General features: G+C 43.5%; 1 protein-coding gene across 1 annotated transcript; it reads right to left on the reverse strand.

The window, feature by feature from the left end:
- Positions 1 to 6,188: 6,188 nt before the first annotated feature.
- BPIFC (BPI fold containing family C) lies at positions 6,189 to 23,554 on the reverse strand. Its single transcript, XM_031050206.2, is given in 15 exon segments — positions 6,189 to 6,266; positions 7,822 to 7,926; positions 7,929 to 8,075; positions 8,929 to 8,971; positions 9,355 to 9,422; positions 10,037 to 10,207; positions 11,225 to 11,278; positions 12,245 to 12,418; positions 14,006 to 14,097; positions 15,325 to 15,385; positions 15,473 to 15,536; positions 16,236 to 16,391; positions 18,860 to 18,988; positions 21,072 to 21,183; positions 23,452 to 23,554. Coding segments are annotated over 15 exon segments (1,557 nt in total).
- Between the last annotated feature and the right edge of the window lie 1,733 nt (positions 23,555 to 25,287).

Consider the following 25,287-nt stretch of genomic DNA (forward strand, 5'->3'; position numbering starts at 1 on the left):
GGGTGATGGGACCTGCTGGGCACCCTGAAAACCTTGCTCAGCTACAGCTGGAACTGAGCAGCTCTGACATCTCCACGGCCATCTCCAAGTCAGGCTCCCCAGCCGGGCCCTCAGCACCTTGGAGTGACGGAGAAGCAGGAATAGCACCTCAAAGTGTCTTCTCAACAGTGACACAGAGGGAGGACAAGCGGTAAGATGCGACTGTGGGGTGCCAAGAGTCACCCTACACACTGTGGTCACTGGGATCTGTGGCATCAAATCTGATTGTGTGGGGAGGCCACTCCTTTGTTTTCTCATTAGAACAGGCAAATGATGGGCACAGACTATAAGCTGAATATTTACTGTTTGTTGCCTACTGCCCTGCACATGAATCCACAGCAGCTGAAATCAGAAAGACCCATTTAAAATAATACCTGTGGGAACAAGGGAGAAACATCTCCAGCTTTCCGAGATCCCAGACCCATTCCAAGCACATCAAGGGCAGTACCAGGCTGTCACCATTTGTGGCCAGCAGCATGGGATGGCTGAAAGAAGCCAGGAGGTCTCTGTGGGTTTTGTACAGGGACAGAAGCATCGATCTCAATCCTGGATCAGGCCAAGTCTGTGTCCTGGGTGAGTTGCTTGTGGGCGTGATGGGGTGAATGGCTCACAAAGTGTTAATGCATTGCTGGGCTATTTTGTGCTCTGATTTCTTCTCCTAATTTGACAGTCATTTAGTGCTGAGAGGAGAAGTTGCTGTGTAGGAGGTGAATTATGCTTGCAAGTAAAGACTTGGTTTTGTTCTTGCAGGGCCTGTGAAATTGCTGTTGTGTGGAGCATCATTGTAGATGCTTGTGATCACTCAAAGGAAAACAATCCCCTTTGCTTTGTGTTCTGGAGCAATCCTTCCCAAAATACATCCACCTCAGGATGAGTGATTCTGGGCTCTGTGTGGGCATGTATGAGTTGCAGCTTGACTGCTCTCTGCACTGCTCCAGCACAATGTCATGGGCACATGTGCCACCATGACACATGAGTGAGGACTGGCTGAGAGGGCAATGGCAGCCTGGGCAGGTCAGAGAGCAAAACTGGTATCAGACTTTGTCCTGAGCATAAGGCCAGGATTTAGTCACAGCAAGGATTTCTGGCTCTACATTCTGGGAGCTCATCCACCAGAAATACCAGGGAAGAAGGAAGCTCAGGGTTTATTCCCCCAAGGAACTCGGGTGGGAACTTAGGACAGCACAACATGAGGTGTTTCTGATGGAGGTGGTGGGTTTGTAAGCTGGATCACTAGAAAGGCTTCACCTGGAATAGTCTGTGTCAGTCACAGCCCACTCATTCAGAAGAGGTCAATTTAAAATGAATTCACAAAGATGCTGCTGAGGGATTGTAGGAATGTGCCCTTTGGAGGAGAGGAACTGCAAACAGCTTCCCAGTGGGCATGTGCTGTGGCAGGATCTCATTCTGGGCTCTCATTTGTCCTGTTCTGGGATCTCAGAGGTAAATACCAGGACACAGAACCAACATGTTTAGCTCCAGGAAAGTACTGAAAAGGCATGCAGTGGGTACAAGGTGGCACTCTATGCTCTCCTTTGTCCTGTGTGGCTCAACTGCCTGTTCTCTGCCTTGTATTAGATGCGAATTTGAAAGAAAATGGTTTTTGGCCATGGTAATTTTCTGCAGCCAGTGACAAAGCTGTAACTGGAGCTGGAGTCAGGCAGGTCACTCAGGGCTGGAAGGAAAATGGGCCCGGGGTGACTTTGCTGGTGTCTGTGGGGCCGGGACACGAGGGCAGCATTACTTCTAGAACCTGAGCACAGGAGCTCAGGTGGGCTCAGCAGCACAGGTTGGGATGTAAGATGCAGTGTGAGTGCAGAATGGCAGAGGAGTTCAATCTGAGACACCCAGGACCTTTGGCATTTCAGCTCAGCCCACCTGAATGTGGTGTTAACACCATGGTGCAGCCACAGGGGCTGTAGAGAGGCTGCAGCAGAGGTGCAAGGTGAGTCCTAGACACCTCTAAGCTCATCTCTAAAGATCCTGCCTCACAACAGCAGCCAGGATCCAGGCTGGGCAGTGCCCAAATCCCACTCCAGACACATTTCCAGCAGGAACAGCTCCTGTGGCTTTGAAAGGTTCAAGTTAATGTTGATTGGGGTGAGGGTTAGTTTCCGGCAACAGCTTCTGGAAATCCACCTGGAGAGGGTTTGGGTTGCGTGTTCATTCCTGCCTTGATGTCTCACTCTATTTCCCAAGATGCTTTACTGACTGACCATGGCTAGGAAGGGAATGACCACGTACAACATTGCTGAGGCTATGAAGAAGTGATGGTTTTGTCAAACTGGAGTTTAGAATTCCATGGAGCAAGGAATTCCTTCAAGCTCCCAGAACTCGAGAAGTAGAACTTCTGGATAAGAGGAAGGGTAACAACAAACTTCAGACAGAGAAGGAAGGTAGGTGTGATTTTGACAAGACCACTGTGTTGTCACACAGTGACAGCTGTGTTCCTACAGGAACTTGGTTCATGATAATACCAAAATCACCCCTCAGACACCAGACCCTTGCCCACAGAGACCCTTACTCATGGCACGTGTCATCCCCCCCGCGGGAACACGCACGTTGCTCTCCCCCGTTCCATACAAGAGGACCCCCCCCGTGCTCTGGACAGCCTGGAATGCTGGGACTGATGTTCCCGCAGCACCTCCCTGTGCTCCCCTTCCTCCGCTAGAGGGCGGCACCGCACCGCTCCCGCACCCTCCCCGCCGGCAGCCGGTCAGGGTCGGCTCCGTGCCGAGCGCCCCTGAGGCTGCAACAGGCGCCGGGGCTGCGGTACCGCTCGCAGCCGCCAGGGGTCACGGCGGCTCCGGAAAGGAAAGGGGGGTCCCGTCGTGCCACTGGCGAACGCCAGGCCCGGACAGGACCGCGGCTTGTGGGGGTGTCAGGACCCGGCGGGTCTGAGGGGCGAGGGCCGGGGGGTGGGGGGGGAGCAGTGTTCGGTGTCCCCTGTGGTGCAGTTAATGCTTTTTTGGTGCAGGTTTGGGATTTAAATCCAGCGAGCGCTGCTGGATCTGCCACATCCTGCAATGAGACACGTTCTCTGGGCTGCACCCCGAGCGTCTTCAACCCGACAAGCCAGGACAGCTTGGGCTGTGCAGGCTGGTCATTCCCGCACAGCTGGGAATGACACTGGAACACGCAGCCTGGATGAGTGCGGGGGTCTCCAAGTGTGTGTGTGAGCAGAGATCAGGGCAGTTAGTGCCCTAATGCCGGTGAGTACCCAAAGGCACTCAACTGGCTCCACCTGCCTGCTGCTGCTGGGTTTGTCCGCTGCTGCTTCTGGTTCCCGGCTCCAGCTACAGCCTCCCTCCTGGTGCTGGCCTGGCTGGTTTCTGCTCTTCTGGACCAGGGGAGAGCTTGGAGCGGAGAGTGTGGGAGAGGCTGATGCGGGAAACTGCTTCCCACTGGCGGCGAGGACACCCTGATGAGGGCGCACAGGGAGTGGGAAGCGGGCACTGCCGGGGCCGGTCTGTGCCACTGGTGCCTCACGGGCCCTCAGGGGTTGCAGCCAGATCCTGGCTCTCGCCTGCCCTTCTGGGACGAAGCGGGTTATTCCTGGGGTCCTGGTCCCACTTCTCCCTCCCCGGCTGTCTTGGGGGTGTGGGGCCAGGTTGTGGGGCCGGGCAGAGTAGCCAGGGTTGCCTGGGGAGCAGCTCTGGGCTCTTAGTGCAGGGCCGTGCTGCCAGGATCTGACCGTGCCATGGCTGTGCATGCACAGGGATGGACACAGCGATGGGCAGAGGGGCCCCAGAAGCAGCTGGGCTGCCTGTGCTGAGGCTGGTGCTGCCGCCTGCCCTGCCTGTGCCCACCCGTGACAGTGTGAGGAGTGCATGGCTCCAGTGTGGACACAGACACAGGTTTGGGGTTTGGGCCCCCTCTTGCTTTTGGGTTGGATTTGGTTGTTTTGGGGTTGTTGGGTTTTTTTTTTTTGCTTGTTTTGATGTTGCACATTTGATTTGGGGTGGTTGGTGTTGGTTCAGGTCCCCATTTCTTTCAGGCCCAGCTCCTGTTCTTTTGCAGCTCCTGCTGTTTCTGCTCTGTTTCTGCTTCTGCTCCAGCTCACAGTCAGCTCTGACCAGTTTCAGCTCCCAGTTGCTGACTGTGCCGTAGGGCTGGACAGAGGAGCCACAGTGTGTGGGGTGTGAAGCCCCAGGAAGCAGCCAGGCTGCTGGCCTCGGGGTTGTTTTGAGGTTGGGTTTAGTTTGGGTTTGTTTGTTTGATTTGGGTTTTGATTTGGTCATTGTGTGTTGGTTCAGGTCCCTGTTTCTTTCAGCCACAGCTCCTGGACATTCCCAGTTCAGTTTTGGCTCCAGCTCGTTAGTGTCTGCTATGGGTTTAGGTCCAGCTTACAGATGGCTTCAGCTCCTGCTCGTCATGGCTCAGGCTCATCTGCAACTTCAGGTCAGTGGTTTCTGTCCCCATAGCAGTTCCATTTTTGCACAGCTCCAGGTCTGTTTCTGCCCCCCGGATGGCTCCAGTACTGTGGTGTCTGCAGCTCTTGTCCATCTCCAGCCCATCTTCACCTCTGGCTTCAGCCAGTTTACAGCTTGTGCTTGTCGAACTGAGCCTGGTTTGTGGCCAGGTTGTAAAGCAATCACTGTCATGATGTGGAGATGACTAAGACCTGTTGTATTTGCTCCCTTTTCCAGCCCTGGGCTAACGAGTGCCCAGGACTCATGTATAATGACTGGTTGTACATGCAGTGTACACCATGTACAGTGGTGGTTGTACATGCAGTGAACTAAAGAAAGCTGTGCAGCCCAAACCCAGTGTGAGAAGCACCTTTCCCACTAGCGACCCAGATGTTGAGCTCAGGCTAGTGCGTGCCAGCGTCGTGGCATTCAGGGACCAACGTGACTGGATCCCCCCACTTCCGGAGGGTCTTCACGCACCAGCACATCACCCCCAAGCGCTCCCAGCCCGGCCCTGGCTTTGACCTCAGAACCACCCGACTGGGGCTCGTTTCTGAGCCCAAAGGTGTAGGACTCGGGCTCTGGCTCAGCCCCAAGGCGGGGGCTCCGTTCTGCAGCCAGGAAATGCCCGGCTGGGTCCATTCTGCAAGAGCCCCGGCCCGCGTCATGAGCACCCAAACACCCTCCTGACAGCCCAGCACCCTCCTGAAGGTGCCGAGGAACGCGGCAAAAGCGGAGAGCGATGCCGACGACAACAGCCGCAGCCGGCGCTCAAAATCTCTTCGACCCCGCTCCCTGCGCTCCGCTCCGTTCCGCGCATCTTGCGCCGGCAGCGGGGGGGCGGACGCGAGCCCCGGGGTTCTGCGTGGGACTTGTCACTTGGGACGCGAGGACAGAGACCACGACCGGGTTCTCGCCATGCCGGTGTCCGCCGCTTCCCAGGCTTTGCGCGGGGCGCCCGGCGGGGCTTTGTGTGGCCGGCGCTGGTGCCGCTGCAGAACGGACCCGGCTGTGCGGGGACAGCCTGGAAACGCGATCCCTACTGTCACGAAGGACCGGCCGGGCTCCATCTCTTGGACAGTGCTCAGCGCGCTCCGGGCTCGCTCTCCCATCACATCACCCGCATCTCCCCAGGTCACGTAAACACCAGTGAACCTCAGGAACCGCTATGCGGCTCCAGCCCCGCGTTTCCCCTGTCCCACAGTCCCTCGGCGTGATGACGGGGGTGCCGCAGCAGGCTCTTGGAGCGCCTTGTGCCAAACCTGCGTCCAGGAGCCGGGCACAGCTCACGGCAGCTCAGTGGGTATGGTGGGCACGGGGCGATGCTTCCCATGGCCGACCCCAGCAGCAAGAAGCCAGCTCGGCCCAGGTTGCTCCCTCAGCCCTAGCATCAATCCCGGCAGCAGCCCAGCCCCGGGGACTCACCCGGACCCCAGGCTCAGGGCAGGCTCTCAGAGCCCACAAACCAGCTCCCAAAGTGCAAACATTCAGAGCCTGCTTCTAAGGTGCCAGGACAGAAACCTGGTGCTGGGCATCACCTACACACGGTGAACTCCAGAACAATGCCTGCAACATTGATATCTATCCTTTGCCACTTAAGAATCCATCTGTTCACTCTCTGAACAGCACTCTCAGGTGACCGAGAAGCCAGCTCCCTAATTACAGCATCTACTCCCTACAAGCCAACAGAAGGAACACTACATTTTTATCTTACTACTGTTTAAAATCAAAGGGACATTAGGAGTGACTGTGAAGGTCCTCATCTCCCCCTTCCTTATGTTTGTAATCAACATCAGTGGAAATCACCAGATGACCCTGAGGAAAGAAGAACATACAAAGTTACATTTCAAACAGATATAGTGTCAATACTCTGGGACTAAATCCCATGGTAAGATCCTCAGCAGGACAGGAGACCTGAGTGCCTTTATGCCTCCTGAACTTCAGTTACCTTTAAAGTAGAAATGGGCTCTGATGTAGATTAATACAAACCTCTAAAGGGCTGAGTAACAGTACAGAAACACTCAGGTTGCCTATAAGCACAGGTCATAGAATGGTCAGAGTAGTGAGGGAGTAGTGAGGACGCACACACTCAGTGCTCGTAAGTCCTGCTGAGAATAGTGGAACTGTCCTTGTGGACATGTCCTTGTCCCATGCTGGCATATCCCAGAGGGCTAGTGGACACCTTGCAACCTACAACTGCTAGGGGTGGGAGGATGGAGGGCTCATTTTTGATCCAGAGTTTGGGTTTTATATCTAGTGTATATTCAAAGCTTTTACTATTAGCAACATTTAGACTTACCCAACACAGGAACACATAAAAATGCACAGGCCTAACAAAGAAACAGTATTATTTAAGAAGAAATTGGGCTTCTCACCGGATTAATTTTTATTACAGGTCCAGTCAGGGTAGTGTGGGCCAAGTTAAGGAGAGGAAATCCTTTTCCTAGTTTATCTTTGGAAAGAAGAAATATAAATCCATTTGAATGTAATTCTGAAATGCACATCAGACACATCGTTCTCAAGGAACTCTGTTTTGCAATTTCCCTTTAACCAGCTGCCCTTGTGCTTCTCAAGGGAGCTATTGTTCATATGTTGTAAAGAGCAAAAAGTCCTACGGAAAAGTTGCATATCAACCTCTTACAATCTCTTGGCTGGCTGACACTGGGACCTGCCCTTGCTCCTCTTCAGGATCTGCCACACAAGATCTGGTTTCTGCTTTTTCCCATTCAGACTTGTTCTCCACCTTCTTTTCATTTTCTTCTCTATCTGACCCTCTAACCCTGTCTGTCTCTCTTATTCTCATGTATCCCTAAATCTCTGGATCAAGCCCAACTCTATTTCTATTTGCTTCTCTTTTTCTTTTGCATCCCTCCCTTTCATTCTAGGGCAAGACATCCCTGCCCATGGCAGGGGGTTGGAACTAGATGATCTCAAGGTCCTTTCCAACCCCAACCATTCTGTGATTCTATCTCATTTCTCTTCATCAAAGAAGGAAAGTTCACTTGCTTCTCCAACAGTCTCCTCACCTTTGTTTACCTCAGAGGCACCTTCTTGTACTATTCCAGCTGCTTCTTTCTGCCTTCACTTCTTCATCATCCCTCACTCTCTGCATCCCACTGAGCTGATTCTCTATTTTGTCCTGTCTGTGGCAGCCAAGTTAAGACAAATGCAGAGGGAGATGATAAAGTTAGAGATGCTACCCTGAAGCCCCAATATGCAACTGTGCTTCTGTGCTTCCCCACTCTGGGCCATTCTCTGGTCATGGCTTGACTGTCAGGACAAGACTCAAGCACACTTCAGCTCTGCTGCCATGCTGCACCCAGTGAAAAGGAAACCCAGGCCCAGTGTTTAGAAGAGAGCCATGACGTACTCTGTCCTTGTCCCTGATCTGTGTGACTGAGGGACTGTGACTGAAGTCCAGCACTGATCAGACCTGTCCAGATGTAACCAAATGGACAGAAAACCTGCCATAACATAGTGTTTAAAGCTGGGAACTCCCTTTTACGGTTTCAATCTTGCTTTCCCACCAGCTGTGCTCAGGATCTGGCCACAATCCTTACCATTGATTACTGGGATCACTGCACTCCGCAAAGCGTATGACAGAAAATTCTCTGCCAAGGACATCTGCTGTGAGGGGGAAAACACATTTGGTGATTATTGCCTGATGCCAATGGCATTGCAGCTTGACAGGGGAGATGGAGGGTTAGAACTGCAGTGACATACAAAAAAGTCAGAACAGAGCTTGACAGTCTCAGGTAAAAAATACCTTTTTTTCATTTCTGGGTGGCAAAACCTGACCCATCCTGGTGGTCTGTCTTATGTCACTGTGATTAGTGTCCTCCTTTCACTGCAGAGAGTCACACTGACCACTTCTCAGTCTACAGTGGATGATCTAACAAATGGCATGGGGTTTCTTTTATTCCCTTTTTTTGACTTCCCTTTTTATGATATTTCACTGAAGTGATTTAAGATAATTCCTAAAACTGAGCTTAAGCCTGACTTTGTATTCACTCCAACTGCTATGTCTACTCAATCCAGATGTGAATTCAGGTTGACTGTCAGAAACAGCTAAAACAGGTGCTAATCCCATGCCTGTCTTAGTGCTGTTGGATGCTGAAGTGAGCAGAATATACTTTGATGGCTTGCTACGTCATGCAGATGCAGGCAGATGTTTCTGATTGTTTCAATTAATGTTACATGACAATAACTCTGTCATATTTGGAGCCTTTGATGAGGAAACAAAAACCAAAACCAACCAACCAAAACAAACAGACAAAACCCCAAACAAAAACTTTAAGAGGTATTTCCTCTTATTGGAAAGAAAAAGAACAGAGAATATAGTATTTCAAAGCAGAAAGAGCCGTGGCATGGTATCCCCAAGACAGACCAAGAATTGTCCATCAACAAATTCAGATGAATTTCTGTTAACTCTGAAGGGCTTAGCTACCTTTCCTAGGCACTGAAAACAACAACTTACCTCAGAGAAGCCAAGAATGGAGTGCAGCAGGGAGAAGTGGAGCCTGGGGAAAAGCAGAAAAAGAAGACAATTCAGTAAACAGGATGAAAGCACAAGTTACACACACTGTTTGAAGCTTCATTTGGAATTTCACACTGATTTCATGCTGATGCACGCATTTAACTTTGCCAAAGACTGTTTGATTCCCAACAGCTTTTCATCAAAACTGGCAAAACTACAACTGAGTTCTGGAACCACTGGGATCTTTCTGATACTAATCTCTTCCTACAGTCATTTGTAGTACCGGGCTGTGATTGTAAGACTTGGGAAAACAAATTTTTAATGGAACTGCCAGACACACATGCCTGCCCTTCATCTTCAGATCACTGTACATACAATCATGGGGAAAACTAACATTTTGTTGCTTCCTGAATTTTCCTTAGTTACCTCTTCAGAAGTAATGAGATAATCAGCTTCTGTTTGGTGATTGTCAAATAGACTCTGGTACTGGCTGTCTGCAGGGAAAAAACCAAAAACAGACTTCTGTGACTGTATACACAGACAGATACTGTCTTAGATACAGGCACAGATACAATTGCATTTGTGATTGGAAACACAATGTCTAAATGTTTTATTTGGTCAGTATATGTAGATAGTGAAATGGTTTGTGAATTTGCCACTTTCTGCCAGCAACAGAGATTGTGTGAGCAAAGTGATAATACTGCCCTGATTGCCTCCTTATCATTAGGATCATTTAAGTCCTTGCATGGCTGATATAACTGACTCAACCTAATGAAAAGATGTTTGAGGACACACTGAACTATTTTATAACAAACAGGTTAGCAAGAGTGGGCATCAGCTAATCACATTTTTATATATTACAGTTTACTCTGCAATGATGACTCAACCTCCCATGTGAAAAAAAAGGGCTTTCATAAGTAACTCTTGCACCTGCCTATTAAATTCTACAATATGTGGTGCATGTTTCCTCCCTGTGAAACATAACACAGCAGTATGCATATTTGTGGCAGATCAGTATATGCTATTTTACGCTGATTTTCAAAGGATCTGGAAGATTACTGTGTCTTTTGTTCAGCCTCAGCACTGAATGTTAGCTCATATTACTTACTAGATTCCCGGCAAAGATGTACTGGGTGGTTGAATATGGCAGAACAGCAAATACTTCCACACAGCCAGTGATATGTAGGATGAATCTGTCTGCATTTAAACTGACCACAGGGGGTGAGGTAGCCATCAGCTTCAGCAGCATTGGGCATGCTGTTAAGTAACTCAGGGCAATCTGTGGAATTTCAAAGAGGAAAATGATATTGAACAGAGAGTTAAGCTTTTCTTAAGCCACAGTTTCTGTGGCTGAATCATAATCACCTGCTATATACTGATCCTCTTGTTCATTAACCTATACTAAAAACATGCCATTTTAACTGCACCAACTGAAATGATGAAATTAGCATTGCATATACTCTGAGTTTCAGAAACCACAAAATAAATAATGAAGTTTTAGACCCACTGATGTTGAACATATATAGAGAAGCAATTTAAAAGTTGTTTGTGAGAAACAGGTTTCAAGGTTTGGGGATTAGCACTGCATGTTAAAGAAATGAGGGAAATGAGTGATTCCCAAAAAAAAGAAGAAAAAAATTACCCTGACAATATAAAGAATTTGGATAAAAGGCAGCCTTTCAAAAGAGCCAATCTTTCAAAAAGCAGAAAGTTCCAAGAGAAGATTGGAACTAGATGATCTTTAAGGTCCCTTCCAAACCTAACCATTCTATGATTCTGTGACAAAACTTTGGTTTGCAGTGCTACAGATTGCAAATTTTATAGTAAATGCTGCTACATTAGGGATTTTTAAAGCATCTCATAGTACCTCAGTTTCTTCTATCACATTTATAAACTTAGCTACTCATGACTATTACTGCCCATTGTATATAATCACCAGGTAACTGTGCATAAGAGATCAGGTTACCAGTAGCAGAGATACCATCACTTTGAACAGGAATGAGGGAGACTGATCTCACAAATGTCTACCATTTAGTCTTTACAACTGTTTCAAACACTGAAAGCAGATCCCACACTTAGAGAGGTAGAGAACTACCAAAGAGTAGTGTGATACAGTTAGGAAGAACATAGAGTTACGATGGGGTAGACATGCATCTTTGAATCTTATACTAATCATAGACCAGCTCAATTTCTTTCTCTTCCAGACTTTTGCAGACAAGCTACTAGACAGTAATATCCGTAAGAAACATTAGGTACTGCTCTTTCTTAAAACGTCTGTACAAGTAAAAGTACCCACCTTAGGAACAAAATCTTTGAATAGGGCAGTATTTAGGTTAAAAGTTGTAGCAAGCTGTAAACAAATGAAATAAATCAGATCATTATATCAGCTTGAAAATTAGTTGGTTCTTTAAAAGAACAAAACAAACCACAACATATCCTGTTTACTTTAGTTTTCGATAATCCATGTTCTGATTAAGTATTTCCTTGCCCCAGAGTGATTCCTAGGAAGCCCACAGTGCTCTGTGGGACAGAAGAGTGACAGATTTGTCATGGACATGTTTCAGAAGGAGCTACCAGTGAATAAGTGTTATTCCTTGAAAGAACAGATGTGGCATCCTGCTTACTTCCTGCCTTTGGGACTTTCTTAGATGAAATACACTAAATCTGTCAGAGGCAGTCAAAAATCTCAATTGGTCTTTTGCTACTGACTTTTGACGATGTTTGTCAGTGCCACTTGTGTCACCAATTTTTAACAAGACCCTCTTAGCACCATTTCAGTTAGCAAAACTTCTTGGAAACCCTTGACTGTTAATGCCAGTATGGAAACAGCATTTGTGAAAGAAGTCTTGTATGCTCTTCAGCCACAGCTGAAAGCTTAGCTTCCTTGTACCTGTTTCTTACCTCAATCTGCTGCTCTGTTAAGTCTGAGGGTTTGTTTTAGCTCTCAGCATAACCAATACGTTTGCTGTGAGCCTCTATGCAGCAGATTTTGGCTTCAGTACACTTTTTCCTGGTTTGCCTTTTTCTATGTGGAATACATGCAGAGAAAAGCGCTTTTTTTGGTTCTTTCTGCCACTTCTTGCACATCGACTCTGTGATGTTCATATCTGTCATTCCTTGCTTAGAGGTGACAAGAAGTTCAGATTTTGACTATTTTAAATGATGACATACAGAATGAATGCCATGAATTCCTCCTACAAGTGGCAGAAGAGTGACCCAAATCTGTGTGAAATGGCAAATATAATACATTACTCTCCTTTGCTGACTATTCATACTGCTGATATATGTAATTCTATTACATGCAAGTTGTACTCACCTCTTTGGACATGGTGATGTTAAAGGCCCCTGCTTTGTAGTAAGCCAGTGAAGCAGATTTAAGAAAATAACCGGAAACTCCCAGGTATAGCATGGAATCATCCTTGTTTGGGAGAGCAAATGGAGCTGGCACAAAGGGAGGGTCTGTGTGATTGCCTACTGGACAGACTGTGCCCTGCAAAGAATCATTGTCAACTATTTCTAGTTACAAACATTTGTATCTGTCAGAATACATTAGCAGTGGTTAAACAGAAATAAATCTTCCTAATCTGAAGAAAAGCTTGACATTTAAGAAAACCTGAAGTGAGCAAAGAAGTTTTCGATATGCTCTAGAAATCAGCAAATTCAGGCTCTTGAAAAAATAGAGAAATCACAGAGAAAGTTTGAGTTTGAACATTCATGTGACTATTCTGAACTGCAGCTATGTATGAGACACACCCCAAAAACATCCTCTGGATCACAGTTTTTCTCTTGTGGCAAAGACACATTTGTTAATTTAATTCTAATAATGGCATTTAAAGAAAACCTTTGAGCACATCCAAAAGCACTGGAAGTTGCTTAGGACAGGGACACAAAGGAGCCTTTTATACCCCCACACTCTTAGCCTTGGTCCAGCTGCCTCAGTTTGAGTGCTGCACAGGTGTGGACCTTGGTTCAATCAATAATTCAGAAAATAACCTCGGTTCAGAAAATAGTTCTTAAAATTTGAGAAGGTATGACCATGACCATAAGCTATATTTTCATGTAGGACAAGAAAAGTGAGAACAGACAGTAAGCAGTGTATTTATTGACACTGTAATGGTTAGTAGTGTATTTACTGACACTGTAGTGGTTAGCAGCTGAAAGATTAAACAGGAAAAATACTGACAGAAAGATATAAAGCTCTAAGAAGAAGAGTTGAGAGTTGGAAGATGGCAACTCATAACCATCAAGAAGCAGTCTGTTCCAAGGAGCACTAAAGCTCAATAACGTCCTTAACTAATAACTGACTTACACTCATCTGGTATCACACTGGGGTGTCAGCATGTTAAAGCTTAGCCTGTAAGTTCTAGTTAGCTTTAGTACCTGATAAGTGATTGCTTAGTACATTTAAGCTATGTATATCCTGCTTGCAGTTGGTTTTGTGGGTGGCAAAAAGTTACCTGAATAAAATAACTAAGAGAGAGAGTTCCAACCATAGCTCTAGCACATTTTTTTAAACTGAAGTCAGTTTTGAGAGCCATGAGGATACTCTGAATTACAAGGACTGTTGAAGTTGCTAGAAAAGCTGAGTGCTGCTGAGATATCTTGCTAAAAAAGGTGAAAAATAGATAAGAAAGGAACTGCTGTCTGCTGCTCAAGTGCTTTTTTCCTGGATGTGACTTGTGCATATACAAGATGCTGAGTCATCTCAAACCAAATGCTTTGGATTGCAATCAAATTGGTAGCCATCATGGATTATGTATCACCAGTAACAGGCAAAGACCAAGTAGAAGTGGAAGAGCCATGTATCTGAAGAACATCTTTATGCTGTTTATAAAGCATCTCTGAAGGGTTTCAACACTGAAATAGCTTTGATTGTTTAATAAATGCAGTTAATTTATTAAATGAACAATTGTATCTGGTTTCCAAAATAGCTCTTGACCAAAATGTCCAACTATCTTACTGCTTTTCTAATTAAATTTTGGAGAGGCTGAGCAAGATTGTAGTAAAAGAAAATGAATCAACACAAAAGAGAATTGAAAAAGTCTCAGAAAGCATGATGGTATTAAAGACAAATTACCTTCAAATCCAAGTTCATGTGTGATTTGAAGACTGCAGGGGAACTAACTAGGGAATAGTCTATTTGTGCAAAGGCATCAATCTGGTTTAAGACTAAAAGGATTGATAAAACCAAAACACGTGTTATTACAAAAGCACATCACAAGCAGTTATTATTTAGCTAAAGGAAAAGACATGATAGAAGTTATGAATCTGAAAAAGAATAATGGTGGGAAAAGGAAGATGGAAATAAAAACTTGTTATAAGGGAAAAAGTGTATTCCCTCTGGAAAAGTCAGATTTGCTAAAACTAACTCACATACTATGTAGATTAATACACGCATTTACTACAGCTTTTAAGATTTTCACTTCCTTAATCTTTTGAGGAGGTGCGATACCTGGGATAAGTGGTCTATGAGTTGGTGATCGCGATCTCCTCCTGCCAGAATTACCTTTCCCCTAGCTTCATCTGGTTTTTGCAACTCTGTACAGTACCTGATGGACTGTTGCCCTAACAAACCATGATTCACTTCTATGGTCACCATCTGAGACAGATATAAAGTGCTACCCATTGTTAAAATTTGAACAAGTCCACCAAACAATCTAGCAAAGCTAATGTTAAGTTTTAAGCTCTGACATCAAGCTTGTCCAACCCGTCCAACGAATAGTACTGGGAAAAAAAAAAGTCACCACAACCACCAAAAAGAAAAAAAAAAAAGGAAAAAAAGAAAAAAAAAGAAGAAAAGAAGAAAAGCTGTGACACTGATTATAGTAGTGAAAATCGTATTTGTGTTTTTGGACATGGACTCATATTGTCTTCACGTCTTTGCAATACACAGGAATTGTAACTGGTGGGAAGAGAAACATGGTTACTGTGATAATCTTCCTGCACCATCTTGTTATCTCGTTGAACCCTAGTTCAAAACAAGATGTGTTATGTTTGTAAGATCTAACAGGACTGCAGTGCAGGATGGGATATTTGTGAGGTCTTTAGCAGATTACTGCTATCTCAGTTTTTCTGAGTCCAGGTTTTCTTATGTTCACAGTACCAAGAGCATAAAGGATCAGCATCAAAATGTTCACCTTGAAAATCTAAGGAAATAACACAGGTCAGCTACAGCAGATTGAAAAATGACAGGTGACCTGCTACAGGCACAGAAGAAATCCAAATATTATACATAAAGTGCATGCAAGAGATTTCTAGAGTGGGGTATGGAATAGGTTAGGGTACAGAACAATGGCAGTATTTTTCTTCCCTTTATTTTTTTTTTGTACTGTGAACCCAGAAAAGGTTTGGTGTCTAATAAAAAAGGCTACAATTTGAGCACTATGAACAACTCACCCTTATGCTTTCTAAACTGTGCATCCATCATCTGGATTTTGTATCTGATATTTAGGCATAGCTATATGAAAAGAGAGACAAGTCAGTAATGAAAGACCTTTTTTTCAACTCCTCCCTTCACTAGCTGAAACCTTCTTTGCAAACTTACATTTTTATTCAATTTGGTGTGAATGGGCTTCTCAAGGTAACCAGATAGAAAGCTGTAGATCCAGCTGGAGGAAAGGAAATAAACACAATGACTTTTTACCATGGATTGATATCCTTGAAAGATAAAATCTGGCAGACTGGGACATCAATGTACTATACAATAATGAAAAACCACTGCAGCTATATTGGTAGAGTGAACAGTTGACTGTTTCTATTAATTTGTGAGTCTCAGATAAATGCTAGGGGTTCTCAGTCTCTATTTAAGAGCTATTTAGAAGGAAACCTGTGAAGTTGTGAATGCTCATGCTAGCATCTTGGTAAACTTAGCCACATTTTGAGTAAGACAAAAAGATTTCTAGAAAATCACAATGAGAACTCCAAGCATTGTTTCATATTCTTTTTTGAAAGTTTTATTCTTAAATTGTAGGTCAGCTTGTCAAACGGCATAATCAGCCTAGACCACCTTTATACCTGCAAACCTCCATTTGGAAACTTGTACTCTTTAATATGCTCAAATGGCCATTTTTTCATATGCAGTGTGTTCAGTCAGCTCATTTGCTGGCACATGCACAAAGAAGTGCGGATTAGCCACACTACACACGCTCAGCAAAGGATCCTGGTTTTGAAAACAGACCTTTAAAAATCTATTTACACATCTCAATAATTAATTGCATTCTGTAACTGGATCCCTAAAAATAAGAATTTGAATATACTACAAACCCTGCTACTTCCTACAAAGTAATTTGAAAACCTGATTTACCTACCTAGATTCACCACTTAACTTGACTTTTATACTATTAATGCTCGTCTGGCAATTGTGTAGCAACACGGACAAGTGGCCTGTGCTATCCCGTGACACTCTGATGATAACTGCAATAAACAGTCCTGAGACTGACACCGTAATTCCTCCTTGGTCTTTGCTGTTCAGAGAAAAGAAACAAACTCAGTCAAGGAAACATCTGCTTTAAGGGAACAATAAACATCTGCTTTAAGGGAACAATGTAAGAAACTATCTATATATCAAGTTTGAAAGGACTTCTTGCTTCTATCATCTAGAATGAAGAATGGGTTTTCTAGGGATTAAAGTAGATTAGGGACATGCATGGTATTCAAAAAACAGATTATATGCGTGAGTTTCCTGGATGTGAATTTTCCAGTGTTGTGCAGGATTTGACAAGTTTCTAAATGTCACAATTTCACAGCAACACAAGTCATCCCAGTCTTTGAACTAGATTACCCCAAAGGCCTTCAGGACTGCAGCAGCAGAACCCACATTGTTAATAAATATATAACCCAGTGTTTTTCACCTTTGTAATTGTAGAAGATGTAATCCTAAAAGATTAATCTCAACCCAACCCCAAACCACAGACTACCCCTGTCCAAAGCAGTGAGTAGCACTGCCAGTCACAAAGTCCCTCCTTCCACCACTACCATTTTAAAATGCAACTTTCAGTCCATATATATGCATTAAGTGGCTACCTGGAGAAAGCAGCACTCTTCAGACCCTCATTTTCCAGTCCCTAAACAAACCCCCATATCACAATTCATTAGGAAAAACATTTTCCCAAGGAGGGTTGTGCAACACGGGAACAAGTGCCTTGGAGAGGTTGTCATCACCATCCTTGGATAAACAAAATTACTAGAAAGCTGACCTGATCTAGTCTGGTGACTTCTCTGTTTTGAGAAGAAGGCTGGATAAAATGATTTCCAGAGATACTTTCTACTTTCATCCTTGAGTGACAGGGACCACTGCAAAAGGATCTCAGCCCTCCCCCCTCTCTGGGCTGCTTAGGAGATGGGGAGAAACCCAGCTACTTGGGTCCTCTGTTCCTGCATCCTGATATCTGCTCTTCTTCAGGAGGAACACTGAATCACTGGGGCAAGGTCTCAGCTCCATGCCTCCAGAAGCAAACTCTGACAAAAGATTTTACAACTGGCAGAGTGCTCTGGGACAGTGGAGAGGAGGGCTACAGTGAGAGCTGGAAATACAGGGATAACACTATCACAACTAAAAAGCTGTGGAAAAACACATCTTACTGACCCTGGAAACAGCCCAGGAGGGGCAGGTGTTCAATAGTCTCCCTTGGAAATCTCATTTTCATCTGGCTCTTCTTAGTCTGCTATGCAGTAAGCAACATGTAGAGAGCTAGGGGGTGAAGAGTGGGCATATTCTGGATCTGTCTAAACATACAACCATTTACAACACTTAACACTGAACAGAGCAGCCCTTCAAAAAGGCAAGAATTCTTCACCCCCTAAACTCCACCAAAGCTGGCTCTGACCACCTCCACCGTGATCTACTTCACCTCATCCTGCACACCAGCTTCCTGCCTCCGTCACTTTATAATTTTTGCTTTGAAGTCTTTAGAGTTTTACACATCTGGGGTCTCTCCAGATTGTGCCCAGGTCCTTATCCTCTAGCAAGAAAGAAGGTGGCTTTGTATTTGGCAATAGCTGATTTGCTCTACTGAACACAGTATCCTTTACCTCACAATATTGGTATATGAGAAGGAACAACAAACAGGCTGGGGACATGGTAACAGCAATTTCCAGCCATCAGTACCGAGACTGAATGCAGAACTGCATGTCCATACTCCTTTGAAATCAGGACATGCTGTGAAACTTGCAGCCTGGTGATCCATCTTGTACTACCTGGCTCACAAATAGAGCAACACCTACTGCTGTTGCCAATTACTCCATTAACCCAAACTTGTAGAGATAAGCACCTTGTCAACTTTTCTGGTATCCCAGAAGTCTTAGCCCTCTTCCTGCTCACAAGAAAATCTAGAATATTATATTAAAGTTCTAGAACAAAAATGCTGAGGTAAAAAAGTGGAAAAATTGGTGTCCAATCATGTTATTAAAAACAATCTCGTACTGCACAGGCTCACAAAGCTAGGTCAGTTTTCCATAGTGACCTTAACTCTGGAGTTTGCAAAGTTCTGAACTGGTTGGCATTGTGACAGTGCCTTTCTTTTAATGAAAACACTTTGAAAGAGAATATACACTATAGCAGCAAATAATTAGCTATAAATTCAACCTTCTAGTTATACTGTACAATGAAAGTAACAAACATGGCCTCTGTGGTCCTGAATATTCCTGTAATATCATGTAATATACAGTCTGGAAAAAGTGAGCATACTAACAGACATCTGACCTGATACTTCCCAAAGAGACAACCTGAGGGGTAGAATAATTTAAAGCAAACAAAAATGCATTAGTTGGTAGGGGATGTGTTTCCTTAAGAAGTTTATTCCAATTGATTGCTATTAAAGGATAAAGCATATCTGACCTGAAAAATAATTACCAAGGACATTTCTTAATCTCATTTGCAATCCTTCTCCCATATCCACCCCCTCCCACCTGCATCTCTTTGTACAATACTTACAGCAGCCATGCATTAATTTTCCAGTCTGCACTGATTGTAGCAGAAGCATGTGCCACTGACAGACTAATGCCAGTGCCAGGAATAAAGGAAGCAGAAGATTCTGGGAAATCTACAGCATTAATTCTCAGCCTACAGAATACAGAAAGTGGGGTATTAGACTGCATGTCAAAAGAATAAGAACAACTTCTGATCACTGAAACCCCTTCAACTATAAAAGGCAAAGTTTGTGCTTTGGTGAAAGAATTCATCAGAAATGACTGACCCTTGTATATTTTAGGGAAAAAAAGACACTTGCACCATTACACTTCATACATTCTTGGAAAAAAAAAAATCCTTGATATCTGGCCAGGCAAAAAAGGATGTCTGGCTAAAACAAAAATCTCCCCTTGGGAGAAAAACAAACTCCTTAAAGCAAACGTGCTCACTGGGGTAAAATAAGTCTCTGTGTTAAACCCAGATGCTACATGTATAAATACATGCAGGTTGCCTGAAAGCTAGCATTTGCTGAAGAACACCAAAGTTTCTCTTTCCCCAGTCCACTCCCTTTCCCCAGCAAAGGGCTCTGGAGAGGATCCATTTTTCTTAACAAAATCTTACTGTAAGATCTCCCTGTCAAAACAAATGTTTCTGATACTCAAGCATATTGTCTGGCAAACGGCTGTGTTGAATTAAACTGAACAATGTAAAGATATCAGCTGTAATCTTACCATGTAGCATACATTCCTCATTGTTTTCTGATATCTGTCAGAGATCTCTGAAACAATTGTCTTTAATCTACTTTTCCTGGGGCAGAAGGTACCAGCTTCTTCTGGTTAAAATTATCATAATTTTCCAATAACATGTTGGGCAGCAGTAGGATGTCTTTAGTAAGCTTGTTTGCTTGCAGTGAGCTAAAGTCAGATTATCCACTGGGAAGATGGCCAATTTTGAGAACTATGAGTGGGAGAATGAAACGAGGTTTTGAAGACCCTGTAATGATTTAGGCTGGAATGGGACCTCAGGAGATTTTATGGTTCAACCCCTACTCAAAGCTGGATAAACTCAGGGGCCCTGCTCACTTGAGTCTTGAACACGTCCAAGGATGGAGATTCCCCAACCTCTTTCAGCCCCTTCTCTGGTGCTCCCTAGCATTTTTTTTGTAACTTCTAATCAGAACTTTTCTTGATGTAACATGTCTGTTGCCCATCATCCTTCCACTGTATACCACTAGGGAGAATCTGGCTCCATATTCTCTATAATTACCACCCAGCAGACAGTGGAAGACATGCAGTAAGATGCATGCAGCTCTACCTCCATAGCCTCTTCTCCAGCCTGTCTAAACACAGATTTCTCAAATCTGGTCACAAGGATGGTAGAATGGAACGAATCTGGCTGGAAAGCAGGCTGTTATAATAGAATGAATCCTACCAGAAGGCAAGCTATTAGGAAAATACCAACTATAGGTAAAAGATGCAGCAGAAAGTATATGAAGTTTCACAGGTTGGTATTTCTTGCCATGGGTAATATCTAAGGAAAAGGAAGTAAAATGCTACTGACCAGCACAGTTTGGCTTGATAATAATATTAAAAGACCAGAAGTTTCTGTTTTTCTGAAACAGAAAAACAGCCTATTGGAAGACAGGATTGAAGGCTGTAGAAAAACCTGCTTTTCTGTTAGTCTTATTTGGAGAAATTGTAGGAAACTCTACAAATTTTTTTCCACTGGCTGCTTCTGGTACAATGATTTTCTTCAGCAGGAAATAGGTGTTGAGACCTGTTGAATCAAAATCCTGATCTGCCATTGTAAATCCATACAAAAAGGTTCTGTAAAAGTCATCTTCCTGCCATGTCAGCCCACATGACACCACCCCCTGCACACATTTTCATCTTAGCCCTTTGTCGGCTTTTTCTCATCAAACACAAACGATTTTCACTGCTACAGGTCCTTTCTAGTATCAGACTATTAGTAACACCAATTCCACCATCTTTCCCACCCATTTCCCCTATTCTATCATAGTCATGAACGTGTCTTGTCCCAGACTCTGATAAAAAAAACCCTAAAATAATATCAAGGTGCTCCTGCAGAAGCTTTCTAAAACTCTTTCTCCAAGTGTGGTAGAAGGAAGGACTTAAAAAGCAAATAAGAACAACAACAACAAAAAGGCTGCATAATTAGTACTATGTGGTAATAATAAGCTGTTTCATCCTAAAACATTGAAATGTGTTTATTTTACCTTGAAATGACATAGTTGACCTTAACAACCAAGAAACTCTCCTGCCCACTCCAGCTTGGGAAAGTCTCTTTCAGTACTTCTTGCTTCAGGAGCTCCATCCCAATCCTCCTGCCTACAGGGGGACAGAGGAAAGCATATGCCTTGCAGGTTGAATTCAGGTACCCAAAGGTCCAGATATACTGCCAAATAATTTAATTATTATTTTTAACATAGTTCTTGAAATGATCTGATTCTGTGATCCTTACCTAGACCTCCTTCCTGCTACTTATACACCCATTCATAACTTCTGCTAGTGTCAAATACAAACTATTTAACCCAAGATAAAGATCATATGTTAGGATAAACTTGTCCCTGAGTTTTATTTTATATTGTACAGCTTTTGTCAGGTTTCTGAAACTGTTATACTTCCTTCACTTCAATAGCCTTGGGAAACACTTGGTCATCACCTTTACCTCAAATTGTCTCACAGCTTTTGGATGAAAAAGGCAGTTAAGAAGGAGCAAGATGACTTCTATATGTAGTGTTTACTTAAGAAAAAAGTGTGATATATGCATCTGAAATGCTGGCATGTCAAATGTAGAACTATGTGGGTTGTTGCATGTGTACGGGAAATTGTTTGAGGTTTAAAGACAATCCTTTCAAAAGTTTTCTTCCTGTTTCTTTCAGAGTACACTTGTTTTGCCACTACACCTTATACATTACAGCATGCTACAGATTTCTGACTTATTTCCTTACTTTCTCTCCTTGATTTAAGGAAGCCCTATTATTTGAATACTTCAGTGCTACTTGTGCATTGATAATACACCTATAATCAACAAACAGAACATCTTTGAACCTCAGATTCCTCGTGTTTTCCTTCTTTTTGCTCATCTGTGATAAAGACACTGCTAAAACTTTAATATAGAAATGATGTTCTGCTTTCAGATATTTTTAGCATCAGTTTCTTTAGATTTTGGCCATACAGTTGCTAAATACAAAATATGTATTTTTTTCTCCCCCAGGCTTCAGCATATTAAAAAAGCAAAGAACTGAAATTAATGATAACTCATCACTGGAATACCTTCTTATAAAATGCATCTTTTATGAAGGAGAGATAAATTATGATTCCCTCAGAATTCCTACCTCCAAAGCAAAATATGGGCTCCCACTGAAATAATTTAACTCTTTTATGGCTGTCAGTGGAGGCAGCCAGTGACCCTGGTGGAATTTCTCTCAGTATTCTTGCAGCAGGAAAGGAACACACAGGCAGGATCTATTGCCTCAGCCTTCAAATCTCATATTAGGAGAAGATACATGAAAGGCACCATGCTCTTCAAATACAAGAAATACCTTTGGGAGGCACACTGTTAATGTCTGTTCTTGCTACTAATGCAGGGGTGTTGGCTCAGCACTTGAAGGCCAGACTGTCACAAAACATGCTGGGCTCACATTAAGAAATACCCATCTGAATTATCATTTCTAAAGACACGAGAAATCCCTAGGGAGTGACTTCTCCTGTATATCATAAAAAGATATGAAGATCAGTGTGTCTTGGGTGACTGATGTTTGCCCTGCACTTCTCAACTCCTAAAAGCCTTTAAAACAATACTTATACAAAGAAACAAGTGGATTTGATCCTTGCTTTCATGTCAAAGGCATAAACACTGAGCTTCTACTTTTTGTTACACAAGTCTATTGTTTGCCTGCCAGCATGTTCAGAACATAAATGACTATTAATCTCTAGCATGACCCAGCTTTTGTTGAATTTCTGCCTTGTTAACCTTATTAATTCTGTAAACAACTGAAATTATACTGTGTGCCTTCCACACCCATGGGCTAGGACTTAGGTAAGAGACAGTGAAAATTAGCATGAATAGAATGTGGAAATTGATAATATTCTGTTAAGAGGTAGAATTATGGCAGGCAGTAATTAGATTTTTACTGGTATCAGATGCTATCCCCTGCCAAATAGATGAATGGGAGTAACTGTGTGCTGCTAATTGGCTGTCCCAAAATTACAAGCTTTTTTCCAAATTATGTCTTGTTATCTTCAATAAAATATTGCACTTCCAATTAGGTTTTTGACACTTTAAAAAAAAGAAGCAATCATATAACCATCTCATTCTAGTTCTAAGAAAGTAGATCGATATGAGGAATATAGTAGAAACACTGTTGGAGTGTAGCAGAATCACCAATGGAAGAATAAATTCGCACCTAGGGTGCACAAAAAAAGAAGGAAATAAGTGAGAGATAAAGGGTGTTCCTAGTGTGAAGTGACAAAAGGAATTTATTCTATTTCAGCATTTAAGGAGTTTGTTTCTACACTGCATCTTTAATAAGGAACTATATTCTGTGCAGAATGTATTTATCATGTGTCAACTTCTGGCAATGTTTGACATACCGTAGTCCAGCCCCTTCTGAGTAATCCTCACTTTAAGACCAGGATTAGCCTCAAGTTGCAAGGACAGCCAACACAGCAGGAAAGAATACCATGTCTTCAGCATCTTCTCACCTTTGTCTCAGGACCTGTTAACAACATTCATGATGCAAACATGATCATGAACAATGCATACTGTAAGTGGCAAAAAATCTGTATCCATCACTTCCCTCAAGGAAAAACTCCTTTGTTTTAATTCGTTTACCTGTCTCACCCTAGTGAAGTACCCTACTTACCAGTCTGCAGATACCACCTTTGGTTTCTCCTTTGTGGACAGTCTGCAAAAACTTTAAATAAAACTTGCAGTAAAGATTACAGCTGAAATCTGCCCAAGAACTAAGAAAGCTTCTGAGGAAAAAAGTCACTATCATTGTCTTGTACAGGTTTAACAGAGCCATAAACCCACACAAACTGACACTCTACGACTTAAAGAGTATCTCTGAGGAAGAATTGTATCCTTGTCTCACCTTAGTCCTGCACTAAACTCTCCAGTTGCAGCCCACAGAGGAATTTCTTTCATTTCAAAATATTCAAAGAGAAACCTCAACAGGTAACAAACTCAACACAAACAGTTCTGAAACATGATAGCAAATATAGTGTCTCCCAACCTGAAGTCCAGAAAGACCACTTTAGTTTCACGAGTATCTCTGCTGCTACCACAAAACTGGGACTGGATTTTTCAGTTTCTTTCTTGGTCCATTGTTTCTAGTTACTCTGCAGCATGCTCAAATAGAGGTACGTTTTCCACAGCTCATTCAACAATGCCAAATCAAAAAGGACTCAATAGCTTCAAGACTTTAACCCTTCTTACACACTGGTATTCCATATGGAAAACCATCTCTGAGGGAAAAGAAATACAAAATTTATGTTTGACAGGAGAGATATATTGGCGGGAATACTTAAAGAAAGCAACAAATAACAAATACATGTTTGATAAATGACATAAAAGCAGGTGATCTCCACCTCTCCACAACCACTGGAAATACCCACAGAAAAACACCAGGAAGTTCTTGTTTGTGGTTTCCTCCATTTAGTGTGGAAAGCAATGCTATCCACCTCCCAACTCACGAGGCAGCAGTCACTCTAGCACAATGAAATCTTCAAATGGAATCCATGGGAGGAAAACACTGCCCTTACCCCACCAGTTATATTTGTGGGCAGGTCTGGGACCCCCCTAATCTTCTGAAAGCTTTGCAAAAGCACTGTGTTAGCACAGATTTTCCTGATTGTGGCTTGCCTACTGATGCTCTTCATACAGTCTTTCAAAACCTTGGAGAAGAGTTGCCAGAGAGCTATTAACCTGTGCCAGTCTGCAAACCAAATAGCATAGCTCCAGTGCCTAAATAGAATAAGTTAACAATGGATAGTTGGGAAGCAGTTGTCTGATGAACTGATGGAAAAAACCCACTTTCCACTATTTGGATCCATTGAGTTCATGCTGCTGACCTCTGTGACTGCCCTATCAGAGCACCTGAGCCAGGACTACTACATTCATTTTTACCAAAGTCCATTTAGCAAAAAAATAATCAGTGTTCTTCTAGCTTTGCACTGCACACTGCCCTCACGATCGAGAATAGTAAGGGTGCTCTTAAGCTGGTCCCCAAGAGACAGGGGAAGACTTAAGAAATATAGAGACCTTGGGCAGGAATGCAGCACACATTACTTGTCTGGGGTCTACCCAGATTCAGATCTGACTCCATCATTTGTGTATATCTAGTCTAAGCTTTCCTCTCTGCCTCCAGCTGTTTGGCTCACTCATTAGTCACTTGCACAACTGAACGTACACATACAGTTACTTTC

The sequence above is a fragment of the Melopsittacus undulatus genome, chromosome 5 (genome assembly GCF_012275295.1).
Source record: "Melopsittacus undulatus isolate bMelUnd1 chromosome 5, bMelUnd1.mat.Z, whole genome shotgun sequence".
Taxonomy (NCBI): Eukaryota; Metazoa; Chordata; class Aves; order Psittaciformes; family Psittaculidae; genus Melopsittacus; species Melopsittacus undulatus.